This window comes from Cryptotermes secundus, unplaced genomic scaffold, assembly GCF_002891405.2.
Source record: "Cryptotermes secundus unplaced genomic scaffold, Csec_1.0 scaffold93, whole genome shotgun sequence".
Taxonomy (NCBI): Eukaryota; Metazoa; Arthropoda; class Insecta; order Blattodea; family Kalotermitidae; genus Cryptotermes; species Cryptotermes secundus.
Window position 1 is genome coordinate 368,671 of NW_019736393.1, and position 18,822 is coordinate 387,492.

The 18,822-nt window shown below is 42.6% G+C and overlaps 1 protein-coding gene across 1 annotated transcript in view; it reads left to right on the plus strand.

Moving 5' to 3' along the window:
* The window catches only part of LOC111869759, a 41,315-nt gene that overhangs the window by 3,182 nt on the left and 19,311 nt on the right, over nt 1-18,822 (plus strand). Inside the window, exons 2-11 of the mRNA XM_033753551.1 lie at nt 784-917; nt 2,548-2,682; nt 2,964-3,086; nt 3,589-3,772; nt 5,389-5,483; nt 8,176-8,323; nt 9,928-10,061; nt 12,664-12,798; nt 14,440-14,546; nt 15,720-15,991. Of these exons, the coding sequence (XP_033609442.1) occupies nt 784-917; nt 2,548-2,682; nt 2,964-3,086; nt 3,589-3,772; nt 5,389-5,483; nt 8,176-8,323; nt 9,928-10,061; nt 12,664-12,798; nt 14,440-14,546; nt 15,720-15,991 (1,467 nt within the window). The remainder of the gene's footprint in view (nt 1-783; nt 918-2,547; nt 2,683-2,963; nt 3,087-3,588; nt 3,773-5,388; nt 5,484-8,175; nt 8,324-9,927; nt 10,062-12,663; nt 12,799-14,439; nt 14,547-15,719; nt 15,992-18,822) is intronic.

Here is an 18,822-nt window from a genome sequence, read left to right on the forward strand (position 1 = left end):
TACAAGCGAACTATACCGACCGAGTGATAGCCGCTTGTCGGCGAAGTTAGTGGCAACTTTAGCGGATAGAGGGTGTCACGTGGTCAGCACAACGAATCCCCACGGGCGTTAATTTCGATTTTCTAGACCGGAACCAATATTATCCACCCACCTAGGTCTTGGTCTTCCTAGTGGTTCCTTTCCGTCTGGATTTCCCACCAACATCCTATATATATTCCTCTTCGCCAAATTCGTGCTACATACCCTACCCATCCCATCCCCTTTGATCATTATAATTATACTTGGAGAAGAGTACAAATTATGAAGCTCCTCATTATGCAGTTTTCTCTAACCTCCTGTCACTTCATCTCTCTTCGGTCTAAATATTCTCCTCAACACCCTGTTTTCAAACACCCTCAGTCTATGTTCTTCCTAAGATTCACACCTGTACAGAATCACAAGTAAAATTATAATATTGTTTATTTTAATTTTTTACGTTTTCAGACAGCAGACAAGAAGACAAAAGGTTCTGGACTGAATTGTAGCAAGCATTACCCGAGTTCAGTCTCCTGTTAATTTCCTCCTGTATCAAGTTTCAATTTTTTACTGTAATTCTCGGAAATCTGAACTACGTTATTTCTTAATATTGTGGTTTTTAATTATTATTATTTATAACCCATACAACTAAATTACGTATTCATTTTTGTCAAGAAGAAAAATATTTTGTTCTGATATGCTCATTGAAAAAATAGGGGGTTGTCTTATATTCGAATTTACCTCTCATTACCTTTCCCGTAATTTCAGGCAAGGGGCCTAGCATCTGGGATACCTGGACACACAATTATCCTGACAAGATATTGGATGGAACAAATGGTGACGTGGCTTGTGATTCGTACCATCTGTATAAAGAGGACATCCAGTTAGTGAAAGAGCTTGGGGTAGGTCTCCAGGAGACTCCGTCGCTTATTAGGTCTACTTGAATGCTTTCACTATAAAACTAGGGTCTTCGCTTCCAGTATTCGCAATCCAATCATTATTCCAAATAGTAAAAAATACATTCCAAATAATCATTTAACACGAAAATGACGAGAGTTGATGTCAAAATATTAGTGTAAGGTTCGGCCACACAGAGGGCTACGTACGCGACGCACGCTACGTACGCTATACGAACAGAGAAATATCTTCCTTTACTGCCAATGTGACTGGCCACACAGACTTCCTACGCTACGTACGCTATGTTCCCTATGTTAGCTGGGTCGCAGAGTGTACACAGCGTACGTAGCGTAGCGCTCTGTGTGGCCGAACTTTTAGTAGATAATTAGTACTACAAGCAACAGCGGGTGCGCACGCATAATCTCACGGAGCATGGTTATGATTTGACTGTACATACAGACTAAAGCAGAAGGAAACAGGACCTGCAGGACCGACATATGGGAGGAACAGGAAAACAGCTTCAAATCCGAATCGTCGAATACTAACACGACAAAAACATGTGGGGAACATTCAGATCCAAAATAACAGAACATACGAAGAAAAAGGGTTACAAAAAAAACTAACTCTGTGGCCTGTAGTCCGCAAGCGAACTATACCGACCGAGCGACCGCCGCTTGTCGGAGAAGTTAGTGCCAATTTTTGCGGATATAGCGTGGCACGTGGTCAGCGCAACGGATCCCCACAGCCGATAATCACTGTTTTCTAGACCGGAACCGCGATATCCTTGAAATCGCTCCTCAATTATCCCCACGAGGCTGAGTGGACTCCGTTCCAGACCCACTACTTCTCAGAAAATTTGGTAGCGCCGGGAATCGAACCCGGGACTTCTGGATCTTAGCCAGGAATTCTGACCACTAGACCACAGAGGCGGTCCGAGGAAACAGGGTTATGTATCATAATATAATAAATAATATAATGAGATAAACTAGGGATAATCCGTAAATAATATAACAGAATCACAAGAAAATTCAAGGAATGAGAACACTAGAACAGATAATCAGCCAGTGGTGCCTAGACGTGAATTTCACCGTGGGATAACCAGTAACTACAAGTATGATATATGTTTGATACTTCAACTGTCCGAATTTTTGTAAAACCTAGGATTTACCCGTCGAACCTAGGTTTTACCAAACGGCGTTGTTAAAAGTCCGAAAAGGCAAATATTCGAGCATTATTTCGGGATTTTACCAATTGGTATTGGTAAATGTTCTCGTGTATGACGTTTTACCAACAGTGAATAGCTTCATACTTCCCTGCTTATAACATCTCGGCATTACCCGCATAAAAACACCACCTCCTAACAATTCCTCTATTGTTGCAGAGGTGTATTAACCTCACAGTTGCGTAGCAACAAGCGCGGCGCTGACCAGAGAAAACTCCACTTCCTCTACTCTTGCGTGTTGATTCACTGCTACAGGAATTTGTTTACCGATCAGATGCCTAGTACTTTATGTCTCATCTGATTTCACTATTCCAGCTTTCGGGAGTCATGTCATAATATTTTCAGTTCACCCCTGATTTCAACGGGCCGCTTTCTAGCAACTATAATTATAACAATACTCCAATTGCTTTCAGATGGACTTCTACCGGTTCTCCATTTCATGGCCTCGAATTCTGCCAACGGGCCATGTACATAGGGTCAATCAGGCTGGAATCGACTACTATAACAACCTGATTAACGAGCTCAAGGACAATGGTTTGGAACCAATAGTGAGTACAAATCACAATACAATAAAAAGGTAAAAGTAAAAGGTAAAACTTATAACCCAGAAGATCTGGATCATAAAAGTTTGTGTAGTTTCGGTAAAAATCACGAATTATTTTTACTTACTAAACTGAGATTATAGAAACAAACAACAAGTGCTGCATAAACAGAATGTACAGCTAATCACAAAGCAGTAAACGAAGGTAAATTTTTCGGCACATTCAGTATACTGTTCGAATGTCGCTGTTTTAGACATAGCTTCATACAGTAAATTTATATATTACAGGTCACTATGTACCATTGGGATCTTCCCCAGTCACTCCAAGATTTGGGTGGATGGGCTAATCCTGTAATTGCAGAATATTTTGAGGATTACAGTTATGTTCTCTTCAACAATTTTGGAGACAGGGTGAGTTAAAGTATTAGAGTCAGCAATGTTCTTCTACATTGCGAACAAGGATACGTCATACTTTCTATATGCAACCTTACGGAACGAAATTCCTCTGTAAGTACGTCTGAATTTCCCACTGGCTTACTAACACCGGAAGTATATGGGGTATATTATCTACTCGTAGTAGCTTTCTAAAGACGACGTAACAGTCTATGTCACTAGCTGATGTGTGTATGTGGGTTGTGTCTTATTATAGTACCACTGCCACGGGGCACAAACCCATTTGCAGATAAATAAATAATAAAATAACAATAATCATAATAATAATAATAATCACCACAAGAACCTCACGTTGCACGGTAATGAACTTTCCGGTTCCGTAGAACGCAGGAAATTTACTGACTGCCTGAAGAATACACCTCGAGGAGTCCGCTGCTACATTGCGTCTTTAAATAAATATAGGAGCAGGGCGGATCAAAGATCTCTGTGGTTGGACACTAATATCTATTCAATGGATCAGGTCAAATGGTGGATAACGCTCAACGAGCCGAACTTCATTGCCTTGGGCTATGGGTCCGAGACCAAATACGCCCCTGCTGTGAATGCTGCGGGTATAGGCGACTACATGGCTACACACACTATGCTCCTTGCCCACGCCAATGCGTACCGCCTCTACGACAGACAGTTCAGGAAGACCCAGAAAGGTGGGTCCACACCACCAGTTCATAGTCGGGACTACTGTTGCTGTAGCATAAGGGAAATGACATTTATGCATAGCTCGATTACTATGTGATGGCACCAACCTGTCGTAGAAGGGACTGAAGGGGGAAAAGAGACAGTGGAGAGAGTAAGCCCGTTACGATTCACGGTAATGCAGAAATTAGCTGACAGCAGTGAACTGAACACCCCCTCATATCTACATGGACTTGTTCGCTCCGCCCATGTACGTATATTGTCACCTGCGCATGTCTTCACATTGTAACCGAGCTCTACTACTGTCCACAGGGCTTTGTTTACTTACTTACTACTTCCCACTCTCGTCCTCCATAAACCTTGACCTCTTTTACTAAACTGTCCATTATTCTGTGTCGTTTGGCATTCTCATTACTAGTGAATTCAGTCACAGATGATTGATACCGTCTTCTAGGATGCGGCGCCGTGTACATCTTGTGCGAACCAACCTTTTGGAGGAATGTATCGCCTCCACTGCAGCCACCTGCTCAAGCTGGTTCCTTGCTCGCGGATTCTACTACCCTGAAGATGGAGGCGATACTGCTACCGTCCCTCTTCTCTTCTTTGCTCGTCGCTGCTCCGGCCGCTCCTTTCCTCCTCGTAGTTGCTACGGCTACTCCTGCTTGCCGCTCCGTCCACCTTTACCCTTCCTCGTACTCTGCTGCTTTTAGATAATCTTCCTTGCAATTTGGGTACAGAAGTAACCAGGTTGGATTTAGGATAATGGTAGGCATGGATCTTTTTCTCAGGTCGATAACAGGTCTTTCTTCGAAGAAACTTCAACACAACGAACCCTTGGCTTTACAACCTTAGGTTTAATTTACTTATTCTTTGTCACAATCACTAATCTATCATTTCAATTATACATCATTCACTATTTATAGTAGTTACATTAACACTGTCCCGCCTACAAAGGCGATTCTATGAGGAAAAGGCCAGTGCCTCCACTCTTATCAACTCTTGCCTACCACTGGCTTGGCGACGCTAACAGACCTAAGGGCCTTCCCAGCACCACACCCTAGATGACATCATTCCCCACATCAATCCGGGGATTCACCGTCCACTCTCCTTCTACAAAACTGCACATACGAAATAATGCCGTGCTATCGTCACGTAGGCACCTCCCCTCCAGGGCCTCACACATTCAAGTCCACTAGTAATCGGTTACAAAACGTTCCTCCGAAACGTCGGTTCACACAAGCTCCACACGGCGCCATACCCAAGAAGACGGCATTCTTCATAGTCACCGCCGCGAAAACCTCAAATTTTACTCAGTCACAGATATTAAACTACATGATACCTTCAATGTAGTAAGCCATTTCCAATCTCCGAAATTTCAGTTGTCGTAAATCATTATGAGTATCTTCCATCCAACTCAGTTTTGACGTACATGCTGACTTATTTTAAAATTAATCTTAGCCAACAGTGTTTGATTAATTTCAATCACTCCTACATCTCCTCCCTCATTTAAATGTTCACTTCAGGATCAGGGACTTTATGTAATTTATGTACCTTCACTCCCCTGGGAAACCGTGAATTGGGAGTTGAGAATATCTGAGTAGAACTGGTGTTATTTTTAATATTTCAGGTAAGGTCGGCATTAGTCTATACATGGAATGGTACGAACCCATGGGAAACACGCCTGTAAATGTAGCAGCCAGAGACAGAGCTACTCAGTTTACGGTAAGTTTAATTAAACATGGCCTAGCAACGCTGTTGGGAGTTGGTTATGGCTAAGTAGCAACCGCGGCGTTCCGTGTTACGTCACCGCGGGGAGAGGCAGGTTGTTGATTGGCTTTGCTTAGCAACCGCTGTTGACTCGCGTTGCATAGCGACCAGTGTACTTGGACTCGACTCACTTCGGATCCGCTCGGCACGTCATCGCTGGCGGGGTGTCCGCCATAGCGCAGCACGTCACATTATTCATAATTGATTTAATTAATCTTATCAGATGAAGTTCCTGCGCTGGATATGTTTCTTCATAGACAAGTTATAAATCACCTGTTTTTCCTCTACCCTTTTTAGACTGACTAAATCAAAAAGGACTAAGATAGGCGGGGCACTGAGTTGACCTAGATTAACTACAAACCTACATCCATGAGGAAGTTAATAGTCGTTCAGCTTATGAAAACATTCCCCTTTATTTACAGAATCCCAAGATTCATTACCGCGTTAACGCACAAGAGTCCGCCACTGATCATTACTCTGTGGCAGATGAATCCATTTGACATCCTCATACCCTGTTCCTTTAAACTTCAATTTACTTCTCATCTTACTTAGGTGTAAGTCTTAGATTTACGGCACGTAAAAGATCCTCATGTCTCTAGGAGACCTCTGAGCAAAATTAGGCAAAGTTTCCCGCCCAAGTAGTTTCCGATGCCTCCGGTAGACGAGGAAGTTATCGGATACCACTGCTAGCCTCGCTGGCTGAACGGGGCTGATAGCGATCACCAGTACCGGCAGGGTATGGCGACTGGCAGAATATCAAAGGGGGACGTACAATAAACTATTAGTCGCGGTGCATGTGGAAACCTACCCTCTCCAATAATAATAATAATAATAATAATAATAATAGGTGTAAGTCTTCCAAACGTATCTGTGGACTTCACAATAAAAATTTTGTGAATCTGTCACATCTCCCACGCATGTCACATGTCCCGCCAATCTAACCATTACTAATTTGATATCGCTAATAATTTAGATTGTATTCATTTGGATTACGATACCGTTAGCCTGATATATGGTTATCAAAGAAGTAAAGTTTCGGAGGAACATCCTACCTTCATTTTCTACCATGATGACAGAAGCAGCATATTCCTGTGAAATGCTGGTAACCATCATACCATCATGCAATGTATCCACCCAGAATACAACAATCTAACGCAGATTACATCTCTGTGGATTGGTAGTTCGGAGAAAGCCCGACTTTTCAGAGGATAAAATTGTCTCTATCTTCAGGGTAGAAGTATAAACAAAATAAGACACCATCTGCAGCTTATCACCTGCTTCGGCTGGTTTCTTGCTTGACTTACTCTTCCACCATGAAAATGGACGTCATTTGTTACTCCGAAGAATCAGGCTCTGTCCGAACTACACAGTTTTAAAACCAGAATATCATATTCTTCATAGGCACGGCGTGAGAAGCTAAAATTTCACCTAATAATATCATTAGCTAAAATATCTTTGAGGGCGCGTAATATATTGAGCAGGAAAATTTTCAGAATAATTTTTGTATCCACCTTGTGTTTAAAATGAAATCCAGTAGCTCTTGTCAAGACATTTCGATTCTATTCACTTGAAAGTAAAAGTAAAGCTATCCCTGTAACAGGCCGTGAAGGCCCATAGGGTTGTGAGACGTTGAGGGTCCCACATTACCTAGACCAGTGGTTCTCAACCTCTGTGAGACCGCGGCCCGGTAAATTCTTTTTTCTATAAGACGAGAACCCAGTATAATTGATGCTAGGGCCCGGTATCGGGCCGCGGCCCGGCGGTTCAGAAGCACTGATCTAAACAATCGGCTCAAAGATGGCGGTAAGGTTGTCAGCCTTACGTGCCGGCCACGCTTTACTCCCCAGGAAAATTATTTAATTAATTCCTGGTACTCATTTCTGTTAGATGCTGAGTAAAGCCCAGGGCCTAGTGCGGCTGGAAGGATTAGGTAAATTGAAAAAATCCAATGACCTCATCGGGACTTGAACCCGCGACCTTCCGGCTTGTAGCATAGTGCCTCAATCAACTACGCTAACGCGTGCCATTCACATGAAAGAGGACTGTATATTATGATGGATTTTCTTACTGGATAGATATACGTAGGGATAACCACAGATACTGGATTCTCATTTTAGACGACCAGCTTAAAATCCTGGATCAAAACAAACCCCGTGACCTGTAGTCGACAAGCAAAACTACACCCACAGAGAGACCGCCGCTTGTCGGCGAAATTAGTGCCAAATTTTGCGGACAGAGGGTGTCACATGGTCAGCGCAACGGTTCCCCACGGCCGTTAATCTCGGTTTTCCAGACCGCAACCGCTATTTCCTTGAAATAGCTCCTCAATTATCCTCACGAGGCTGAGTGGACCCCGTTCTAGTACTACTACTTCTCAGAAAATCTGGTAGCGTCGGGAATCGAACCCGGGGCCTCTGGATCTGCAGCAAGGAACTCTGACCACTAGACCACAGAGGGCTCAATCCTTGAATTTAAGACGGACAAAATATGACTGGATATGTGATTTAGAGGACAGCGTATTGCAAACTCTGACATCACATGAGCATAATTAAACGTCCTGCATTTCAGACTTAACTTTTTCAATCTGAATAAGTAATAACACGACGTTTTCAACATGAACTACTAGATTTTAAATTGTATTTTTCAGGTAGGATTTTACGCACATCCCATCTTCAGTGCTGAGGGGGACTATCCTGCCATAGTAAAAGAGAATGTTGCCAGGAAAAGCAAAGAAGAGGGCTACGTAAGGTCTCGACTCCCTGCTTTCACACAGGAAGAAGTCAAACGCATAAGAGGTAAGAGATTTTAACGCAGTCTGCGTTACCGTGTCTCACGGTGTTGTCGCTTGCAGATTTACCTATACTTTTTCTTCAACCCTGAAGATGGGGGCGATACGTTCCTCCGAAACGTCGGTTAACACCACATATACACGGCGCCAAAGCCCAGAAGACTGCTTTCTTCATGGATTAAGTTGTTTCGTGCTATTTAACGAGACTCTATAATCTGTAGGGGCTATCAACCATTGAATGATTACGCTCCTGAAATGGAAAGGTTGGGAGACTCGATGAAGTCATGGGTCTGTGTCAGGGTAATGTTATGGTATATGACTGAAACGATGTAGTAAATGAGTGAAAAAATTGAAGTCAACTGGTCAGATATGACAACTAGGAAGGACATCGAGTGACTCCGAAAGCCAAGGCAGTCGCTCTACGATTGCAGCAATCCTGGTCGTTTAATCGTCTATTAAATTTTAAGAAGAAATTTGTTGTTTTTTTTTGGAAGGGAGGTTATTTTAGAGCTCAAAATAAAAAAAAATGTTAATATTACCATATAACAAGTATATGAGATCCATGTTAGGTGAAGTTTTACGGCGTCCATGCTCATCTCCCTGCAAGAATTATATATTTTTTTAGATGAATCACTCCTTATAACCGACATAAGATTCGATTCCCGATGAGGTCACTGGATTTTTCAATTTACATAATCCTTCCAGCCGCATTATGGTCTTGGGATCGACTTAGCATCTAACAGAAATGAGTACCAGAAATCTTCCTGGGGGTAAAGGACGGCCGGTGTGTAAGGCTGACAACCTCACCGGCATCTGTGAGCCGACTGTCTAGAAAATGTGGGAGCCTCGACGTCTCATGATCCTATGGGTCTCCACGGCCTGTTACAGGGATAGCTTGGCGCGTAAGGCTGACAACTTCACAGCCATCTGTGAGCCGACTGTCTAGAAAATGTGGGAGCCTCGGCGTCTCATGATCTTATGGGCCTCCACGGACTGTTACAGAATAGCTTGGCGCGTAAGACTGACAACTTCACAGCCATCTGTGGGCCGACTGTCTAGAAAATGTGGAAGCCTCGGCATCTCATGATCTTATGGGCCTCCACGGACTGTTACAGAGATAGCTTGGCGCGTAAGGCTGACAACTTCACAGCCATCTGTGAGCCGACTTTCTAGAAAATGTGGGAGCCTCGGCGTCTCATGATCCTATGGGCCTTCACGGACTGTTACAAGGATAGCTTTACCTTATACACTGATCCCGCCTTTATTTACACCCAATATAATACTAGGTCATAAGAGAAGCATCAAATACGCAACAGAGTCATGAGAACATGCCACGTGGTCGGGCCTACCGCAGGCCATAGGGGTGATGTGTGCGGGGAATCCCTGGAATAATAATTGGTATGGAAAATGTCAGAGAAGACCCAGACCTATGATCAGACTGTCCTCAGTGGATCATGTACGATATTCCCCGCGACTGAATCGCAGTAAAAGCCGATGTCTAGAGGCCTCAGCTATGGCACAGAGCTTGGAAGGAGATCAAACCGCATAACGGCCAAATGCAAGTACCAATTTACAATTGCATAAACTCCAAAGTGTTGATTTCTGTTGCAGGTACCAGTGACTTCTTTGGGCTAAACCATTACACCACAAACATGATTCAGCATGATGAAAACGCAGGTGTCGATAGTGACGTAGTAAAAAGTGCCAATTCAAACTGGTCTTCAGCATCTTCTGATTGGCTCCACGTAAGAACCCAATATGGCTCCGAAACCCTTGCAAGCAGTCTCTTAAAAACAATTTTCCATATTCTGTATACACAGAACATATAACTAATTTCGACAAACATTATCTTCTGATATGAGGCAAGCGGTAGCGTACTTGATCGGGGTACTATGCTACAAGCAGCAAGGTGCGGGTTCGATTCCCGATGAGATGATTGGATTTTTCAATTGACTTAATCCTTCCAGCCGCACTATGGCCCTGGAGTCGACTCAGCGTCTAAAAGAAATGAGTACCAGGAATCTTCCTGGGTGTTACGGGCGGCCGGCGCGTAAGGCTGACAACATCAGCTCCATCTGTGAGCCGATTATCTAGAAATGTGGCAGCCTTGATGTATCATAAACCTATGGGCCTACACGGCCTGTTACAGGGATAGCTTTACCTTAAGGCCGATCAAAGTGGCTACGATGTCTAAGGCATGATCTCTCTTCGCCCACTAAAACACTGGGATCATGAATTCGAATCCCACTTGAGGCATGGATGTTTGTGTGGGCCTTTATTCTGTGTCTATGCTGTTCTGTGTGCAGGTAGCGGCCCTGTGACGGGCTGATCTCCTGTTCAAGGAGTCCTACCGACTGTGTTATGACCAGGGCCCGGATTTTGATGACATGCCATCTTTTTTTTTCCTTTTATCCTATGTGATGCTCTTAAATATATAAATCTCGGATATGAGCTGCTGGTTACAGAAATGTAAATTTTATGGGCAATTTTCTGTAATTTTTTGACATTTTTAGGTTTAAGGTCATTTTTTAATTTTGGGGGTAATATTTTGGTAAATTTTTGGACTTTTAAGGGTATTTCTTATCATTTTTGGCAATTTTAGGGAATTATTCTTCATATGTTTTCTGAAATGTGAATAACATAGAAGCGAAGTGTTCTTTCTTTTCTCCTTTAGGGCATATTTCGGGATTCTTTCGGCCCTTTTATAGGTCATTTTTCGAATATTTTCAGGACAGCAAAATCCGGGCCCTGCATATTACATTTTTGGTCTTTTTCTGGATTTCTTCGGTCATTTTATAGGTAATTTTTTAAATATTTTCTGGTCATCAAAATCCGGGCCCTGCTTATTACTTATCATCAGGGTTAATTTACAGACCGAGTTTTGGAGTCAGATGTAGGTTCTCGTCTTATTGCTAGTGGAGTGGGACTAAGTCCCTTGTACTGCGGCCACTTCTGGCCTATTGTACCAGCCCCAGATGATAGGTGAGGGTGATTGTGGAGCAATTGGTGGAATGAAGATTGGCAAAGGAAACCGAAGTACTCGGAGAAAACCTGCCCCACCACAAATCCCACTTGACCAGACCCGGGATCGAACCCGGGCCGCCGCAGTGGGAAGCCAGCGACTAACCGCTTGAGCTATGGCACTGCCTAGACTCAGGGTTACTTTACAATTGGCGGTTTACAGACAATCACTTGGTCTTGGAACCAAGCCTCTTGAGAATCACGACCCGTTCTCTTTTCTCCCAACTGAACTCTTGCGGTCATAGTCCTTGTGTAACGTCCTCTCTGATGAGAGGATGGGTTTGTCTCTTATATTAATATTAATGCCGCTTTGCCTTTTTCAAGTGTAAATATCGCATACATAGTATCCGACTGAGTTTCTTATAAACAATACGAGTATATAAATATTCAATTCGTACCTCATAGGAAACAAATTACGTCTCCACTATAAAGATCAGCCGGTTATTACTAATAGGGAATCAAATACTGAATTACTGGATTTTTTGGACTTTTTCCATCGTCCGGTTTCTAGGTAATAGAGGACACGACGTTTCGGAAATTGGATCTGTTTCCGTCTAGACTAGTGATTGAGATTAACTGCTTATAAGGGGCCCAACTGAGTAGGTGTCTTCGTTTCTCACCTGAAGATGGAAACAGATCCAGTTTCCGAAACGTCGTGTCCTCTGTTACCTAGAATTCCGGACGATGGAAAAAGTCCCAAAACCCAGTAATTCTGTGTGCCGCTCACCGTCGTCAGAACCCTTTAAAGTCTACTTGAAACAAATACTGTTTAATGTGAGAACCATAAGAACTATGCAAATGCACTCTGTGGGCAGAATGCAGAGTTTTAATACATTAAAGCTGGTGGTACATACAGAATGACTGAGCTTTAAAGTGATAATTTGATTAGACTGAATCACGGCATGATTTAAAAAAGGAATTGTTTTATGGCACTGTTAAGGCCGCGCCATAGCTCAAGCGGTTAGTCGCTGGCTTCCCACCGCGGCGGGTCTGGTCAAGTGGGATTTGTGGTGGACAGAGTGGCGCTGGGGTAGTTTTTCTCCGAGTATTTCGGTTTCCCCTGCCAATCTTCATTCCACCAAATTGTCCATTATCATAATTACCCGGGGCAGGTACAATAGGTCAATCAGTGGCCGCCGTGCCGAGTGGACCCAACTGGACTCCACCCCCCACTATGCGAATTAAAAAAAAAAAGATGGCGTTGTTAACGACTGAGGCTTTGTATGATGGATGAGTTGTACATTTTGAAACTGAATACTTTTGAATTTCTCAAAGGTGACTTTACTCTGGCTTTTATTACTAATGACCATTCTGCGTTTGGAACAGGTAGTTCCTTCGGGATTTCGTAAGGTGTTCCGGTGGATCAAGAAAGAATACAACAACCCGCCAGTGTTCGTCACGGAGAATGGGTACTCGGACATGTACAGTCTGCACGACATGGAGAGAACCAAGTATTTCGTAGTAAGTAAAGCCGACTTTTCTAATGGCAATAAAATTTATCAAAGATAATTCTCTCTAAATGTAAAGGTAAAGTTATCTATCTGCTTAATGAAGGTGTATGGGGGAGTGGATATATAGATCCATGTTTTCTTGACCACGGCACTAGATGGGAGTGGTCACGGCCCGGCCGCTTTAGCCCTGTGGAGACAGCCCTCAGTACCCATTGGATAGGAGGTTGGGTGGACTCCAGAGCCGATCTGGGCGAGAAGAGAAATTTCTTGACCCTACCGGGACTCAAACTCCAAACCCTCAGTCGGCCAGCCTGGCGCCAGTCGCTATACTGACTGCGCTACCCCGGCTATAATGGAAGTCTCTGCATGGGGTTTAAACACACAGAATATCGGGGAACAGTTAGGTGAGCTTCAAATTCATAAATACGGAAATACAGTACAGCGAACTTTCAGTTGACAAATGTTGAAGGGCGGTATAGCGTGTAAAGAACTCCGTGGCTTTTAGTCCGCAAGCGAACTATACCGACCGAGCGACCGCCGCTTGTCGGCGAAGTACTATAGCGTGTAACTCAGAATAATTTGGAAGAGCTATAGATCAAAATTTAGACAAGCTGAATGGGGTTCAAAATCAAGATTGTATGATTTAATGAAGCAATTAATAAACAGAGACACAACAGCTCTCACTTCCACAGATATTAAAATACTCTTTAGAACATATCTGTTTGTGTTTATTCAGTTTTAATATAATTTAAGTTATTGTAACATATCTACTGAAAGCCAGAATTGTGAAGCCAGGAGAGACAGCCGTTGATAGGGAACGGCTATGCAAACACGGTTGTTGCTAAGCTATGACAGCAACAATAGAACAGTTGTTGAAAGCGGTGTTCTCTGCGCGATCCGTGCCGAAGCCACCATTGCAGACAAGTCTTGAGACGGTAGTTAGAAGGGTAGGAAGTTGGTGTGAGATTGCCCCAGCCTGGGAGTCAGAGATCAGTCAGTCGAGAGAGGGTCTGCAGGCAAGACAGTCAGTTGAGAGTTCCAGAAGCCGGTATCCGAGGCCGGTAAAAGCTTGGGGACCAAGAGGAAGGGGAACGCCCATCGTTTCAAAACGCAATGAAGGCCGCGACTGAGAATATTACTCTGCATGCGATAGTTATTTTTAAAGTCGAATTGTCTAAGAGTTCAGCATTTATTATTATTATTGGAGGGGATGGGTTTCCCCATGCATCGCGACCAGTTGTTGAACGAGATCGGCCTTCGGTACCTAATACTTCCCCCATATACCAGAGGCATTCGAAACTGCTTAGGCGGGAAACATTTTGCCTAATTTAGCTCAGAGGTCTCCTAGAGACATGAGGATCTTTTACGTGCCGTAAATCTACGACACGGGACCCACGGCTTAAAGTCCCTCCCGGAGGACTTGTTCCCTCAATTTTTCCGCCCTTAAAAATTCCACGACCTCCGTCGGGTTTGAACCCGCGTACCTTGAGTCATGAGGTGGGAACGTTATCCCTAGACTACGGAGGCCGCTAAGAGTTCAGTAAATCCTATTATTAATCCAAACCCCGTCTATTCATTCTACCATGGGACATTATGTACATTGTTTTGCTGCAACATGAGGAATGAAAGAGACTTTTTTTTTTTTGCTCAGCGTTACATAGCAGAGATGCTGAAGGCCATAAACGAAGATGGCTGCAATGTATTCGGATACACAGCCTGGAGTCTTATGGACAACTTCGAATGGTCACGAGGTTACAGGTAAGCACTCGCGTTTTATCTTCAGTGTAACTCCTTTTTTATTTAAACCCAACTCCCCCGTGTTCGTCCCCACAAACATTGTAAATATATCTCAAGATTTATAATAAATTAAACATAAAAAATCTTATAAGATATCTAAGGGTGTGTCGTCATAAGATAGTGACGTGCTCGTTACGTCATCGTTGGAAAGTAACTAGATTATATTTTAAACATATGATGGGAAGCACATTTGTCATAGTACAGGTCTAACTGAAAGCACATATCTTGTCTTTCAATAATATTCCTTGTAGATTTTATGATGTACCCTCCAAGATATTTTACGCGAAGAATATAAAAATGCATGAAATTATATGACATTTTCATTTCGTGCATCCTGTTATGTTATAATATAGAATTTCTTTATTAAAACTGTCACAATACAACAAGAGGCACTGACCTTAATATTGTTGTGTTTTGACGGTTTTAATAAAGAAACTGTTATATGACATTGTTAATACTCATTCAACTGTTTCACAAATCGCAGCCACCATTCAACCCGAGGTTTCGTCATGTTTCTTCACAAAATTAGTAAGAAGGAACTAAATAAGATCTAAAAATTGGTGACGATGGCACATTAATACAGATATTACGTTTTTGGACATTATCCATTGTCCTGTTTTTACCTAAGGCTCTGTCCTGTTGATATTTCAAAACACAATGTTTCGGAGACTGGATTCTCTCTCCGCCTTCAGGTAAAACATATTCAGTTGGGCCTAATCGATGGAGTTAGTCCTCATCTCCGGACATACGTACTGGCACCAAGAAGCACTAGAAGCTAAGTACAACATAAACCATCTGCGAGAGCTAAGATAAAACATAAACATATTTTAAAAACTCTCACTTATGAGGCCTTGCACCTGAGAAATTTCAAAATAGAAATCACGACTGGAGAGACAAAATTCTCATCATGGTACCAATATAAACAAAATTTCCCATTCAATCTACACTGGGAATTTTGCTGAATAAGGTCAGTACATCGAACACCCTCAAAACGTCCCTCTCGTCTTTCTTCTTCTCTCTCCTCTGCCATCTTTCGCTCTTTCTTTCCTTCCTTTTTTCTCTTTCTGCCTTCTTTGGCTCCCAAACTTGTATGCTTGCTTCTGCGAGTATGTACTGTATATTGTTCCGTTTCAGTGAGAAGTTCGGGCTGTTCCGTGTAAACTTCAGCGACCCTACTCTTCGTCGTATTCCCAAAGATTCTGCATTCGTGCTGTCCGACATCGCGCGTACTAGACACTTGCCTTGGTCCCTGGTGGCGATCACTACAGACCTCGAGGAAGAAGATTCCAACGATGTGAAAGAGCACGATTCAAAATCAGCAGCAGCGAGTTACCGGCGAATTCCTCATCATTATATAAATCCATTCCTGTTTATATGCCTGATAGCAGAAGCCAGTTTCATGCTAAGCTCATAGGAAAATGAAAATTACTCGTAATTTTGAATACACACAATTTGAATATACTCATACTCATGGAGCTGAGCCCTTCTTGAGGAGCCGCCAATTCTGCAGCTACTCAAGAATTTCCCAGCATGTTATGGAACTCGAAGGTTCATTACCGTGTTTGCAAGAGCCCTCCACTGGTCCCTATCCTGAGCCAGATCAATCCAATCCATTCAATCCCATCTCTCTAAGATCCATTTTAATATTGTCCACCACCTACGCCTTGGTTTTCCCAGTGGTCTCTTTCCTTCTGAATTTCCCACCAATATCCTATATGCATTCCTCTTCTCCCCCATTCGTGCTACGTACAAATATGTAACACAACACAACTGGTTAGAAACTGAACACGCCAACCGAATTTGTTGCTACGTGTGAGCGTTTGAAACAATTTCAAGTCCAGTATCGGTAAGGTGCTCGATAAGAAGGGTAACTTCTATTCCACACTTCCATTTTACCTCGTTATTTCTGATCAGAAATCTGTTCTGGTCCGAAATTCTCAATGAAGTCAAGGGTTTCTGCGAAACTATCGTGTTGAATTCAAAACCCCAAAATCTCTCCAATAATCCACCAAATTCTCGAAGCTAATATTAACATTTATTCTCCAAATATGACTAGAACTGAAATAATTTTATATGAAATGTTACATAATTTATTAAAAGAACAGAAAATCATAGATATTTCAGTCGGCGTGGAGACTCGGCTACAGTATCTTAAATTTTCCAAGCCTATGGAATACGAAGAAGATAAATTAAAATCACCATAAGGAAGCCACAGGTTAATTAATATATATATCCGTCCAGCCGAACTATGGCCCTAGGTTCGACACAGTCTGTAAGAGAAAGGAATACTAGGAATCTTTCGGGGGATAGAAGGCGGCCGGCGTTTAAGGCTGACAAACTCACCGCCGTCGGTGAGTCGATTGTCAAGAAAAGAATGTGGGAGCCTTCACGTCTCATAAACCTATGGGCCTCCATAGCCTGTCACATGAATAGTTTAAGCATTCTTCACGGAAATCACAACTGCTGCTGGAAAATCCACCTGTCGGCAAAATTAGTACTACCTACAACCATTGGGTGCAGCCATCTGTCGGCGCCCTGTGTTACCACAATCACACGCGTAATCATTACGATTTTACTGTACAAGGAGATATATATTTATTATATTGTATTTAAGCATCCTGTTATATTAATACATTCTTGACAAACTGTGCTATTTCCGTCCACAATGCAACTTACTTCCGCCTTCTCCTTTTCAATTTCACAACGTTTCGACCGTATATGGCCATCATCAGGTGTTCTTTTGGCAAAGACTCTTATACTGTGTGGTATATCCCACTTCTTCTATCACATATGAATGGGATAGGTCCTAATTTAAAACAATGGACTCTATTAAAATCAATGAAGTCTAGTTAAAATTTGGTCACAGTAGCTGAGGTGTCTAAGACATTAACTGTCTTCGTTCGCTCGAAATCTGGGACCGCGGGTTCAAATCCCACACAAGGTATGGATGTCTGTGTTTGTGTTGTCCTGTGTGTAGGTACCTGCCTTGCGATGGGCTGATCTCCCGTCCGAGGAGTCCTACCGACGGTGTAAATAGATTAAGAAACTGAAAAAGCGTCCAAGGTTCAACAAAGGACTGTAGAAATAGATAGATAGATAGATAGATAGAGACACAGATAGACAGAGAGACAGACAGACAGATAGATAGATAGATAGACAAAATCTAACAGAATTTCTAAGGAAGGCTATGGCTAAAAAATGCTTGTTTTACCAATGGTAATGATTTTCTGCCACACTGAAGTAAACAGTTCCTAAGAATATGAAAATTATTTTGCGTTTCTTGGTTAATTTCTGCTTTGTATCCAACGTGCAATAAACCGCTAAGGTTATTTGATGAGAAAATCAATATGAATGCCACATATTATCGCTGAGTTTGAAACAGATTAAGGTCCATTATAATTGTGACATTTCCTCCACAGCAGACATAATTATAGGCCATGACTTGGTCATCATACCCTCGTTTGTTAGAAGGATCCAACCCAATGAAATGAAATTAGCAACAAGGTGACAAGACATTGTCTCGAGTATCATAAATTATGCAACATGTCTATCTCGAATGGACTCCTTTGTAATGAAATTACCGGAAAAACCAATGATCCATCATTAACTTGGCTTGTGTATGTGAGTGCCATAACAAAGTTTTCTAAAATTAAATCATTAGTTTCAGTCATGAAGTAAACGATCTATTAGCTCATCATATTGCCAGATGATGACTGACGGAGATACCCGCTGCTTAGTAAAGACTCGGGGTTTTCTATGTGGTCCGTGTCGAAGTAATATAACGAGAACTCGCAAGGGAATGGTCTGATCGGACATGTCGAAACCTGCCCTGATTTTTTTCACTGCAGGAGTACACACAACAAAATCCACTGTCAGAATTTTAGCTGCTAATACGCACTGCAAATATTTTTTTAAAAATGCTGAACATGGCCAATATTGTAGCCTGCCAGACCCTTGGAGAAATGTCCACCCCTAGCAGAGCAGTAGACAACACGCAACATGCAACACGCAACACGCAACACGGCTGACTCACAGCCTAGGCTGGGGTTGTACAAACCTCTGGTACAAGCGGTTCCGCGTACAGAAAAAAATGAGTAACTTCGGCAATTTAAAGAAAAGTTATTTGCAGTGGGTATTAGCAGCTAAAATTTTGACAGTGGATTTTGTTGTGTGTACTCTTGCAGTGATAAAAGAAATCAGGGCAGGTTTCGACATGTCGGATCAGACTTTCCCTTGT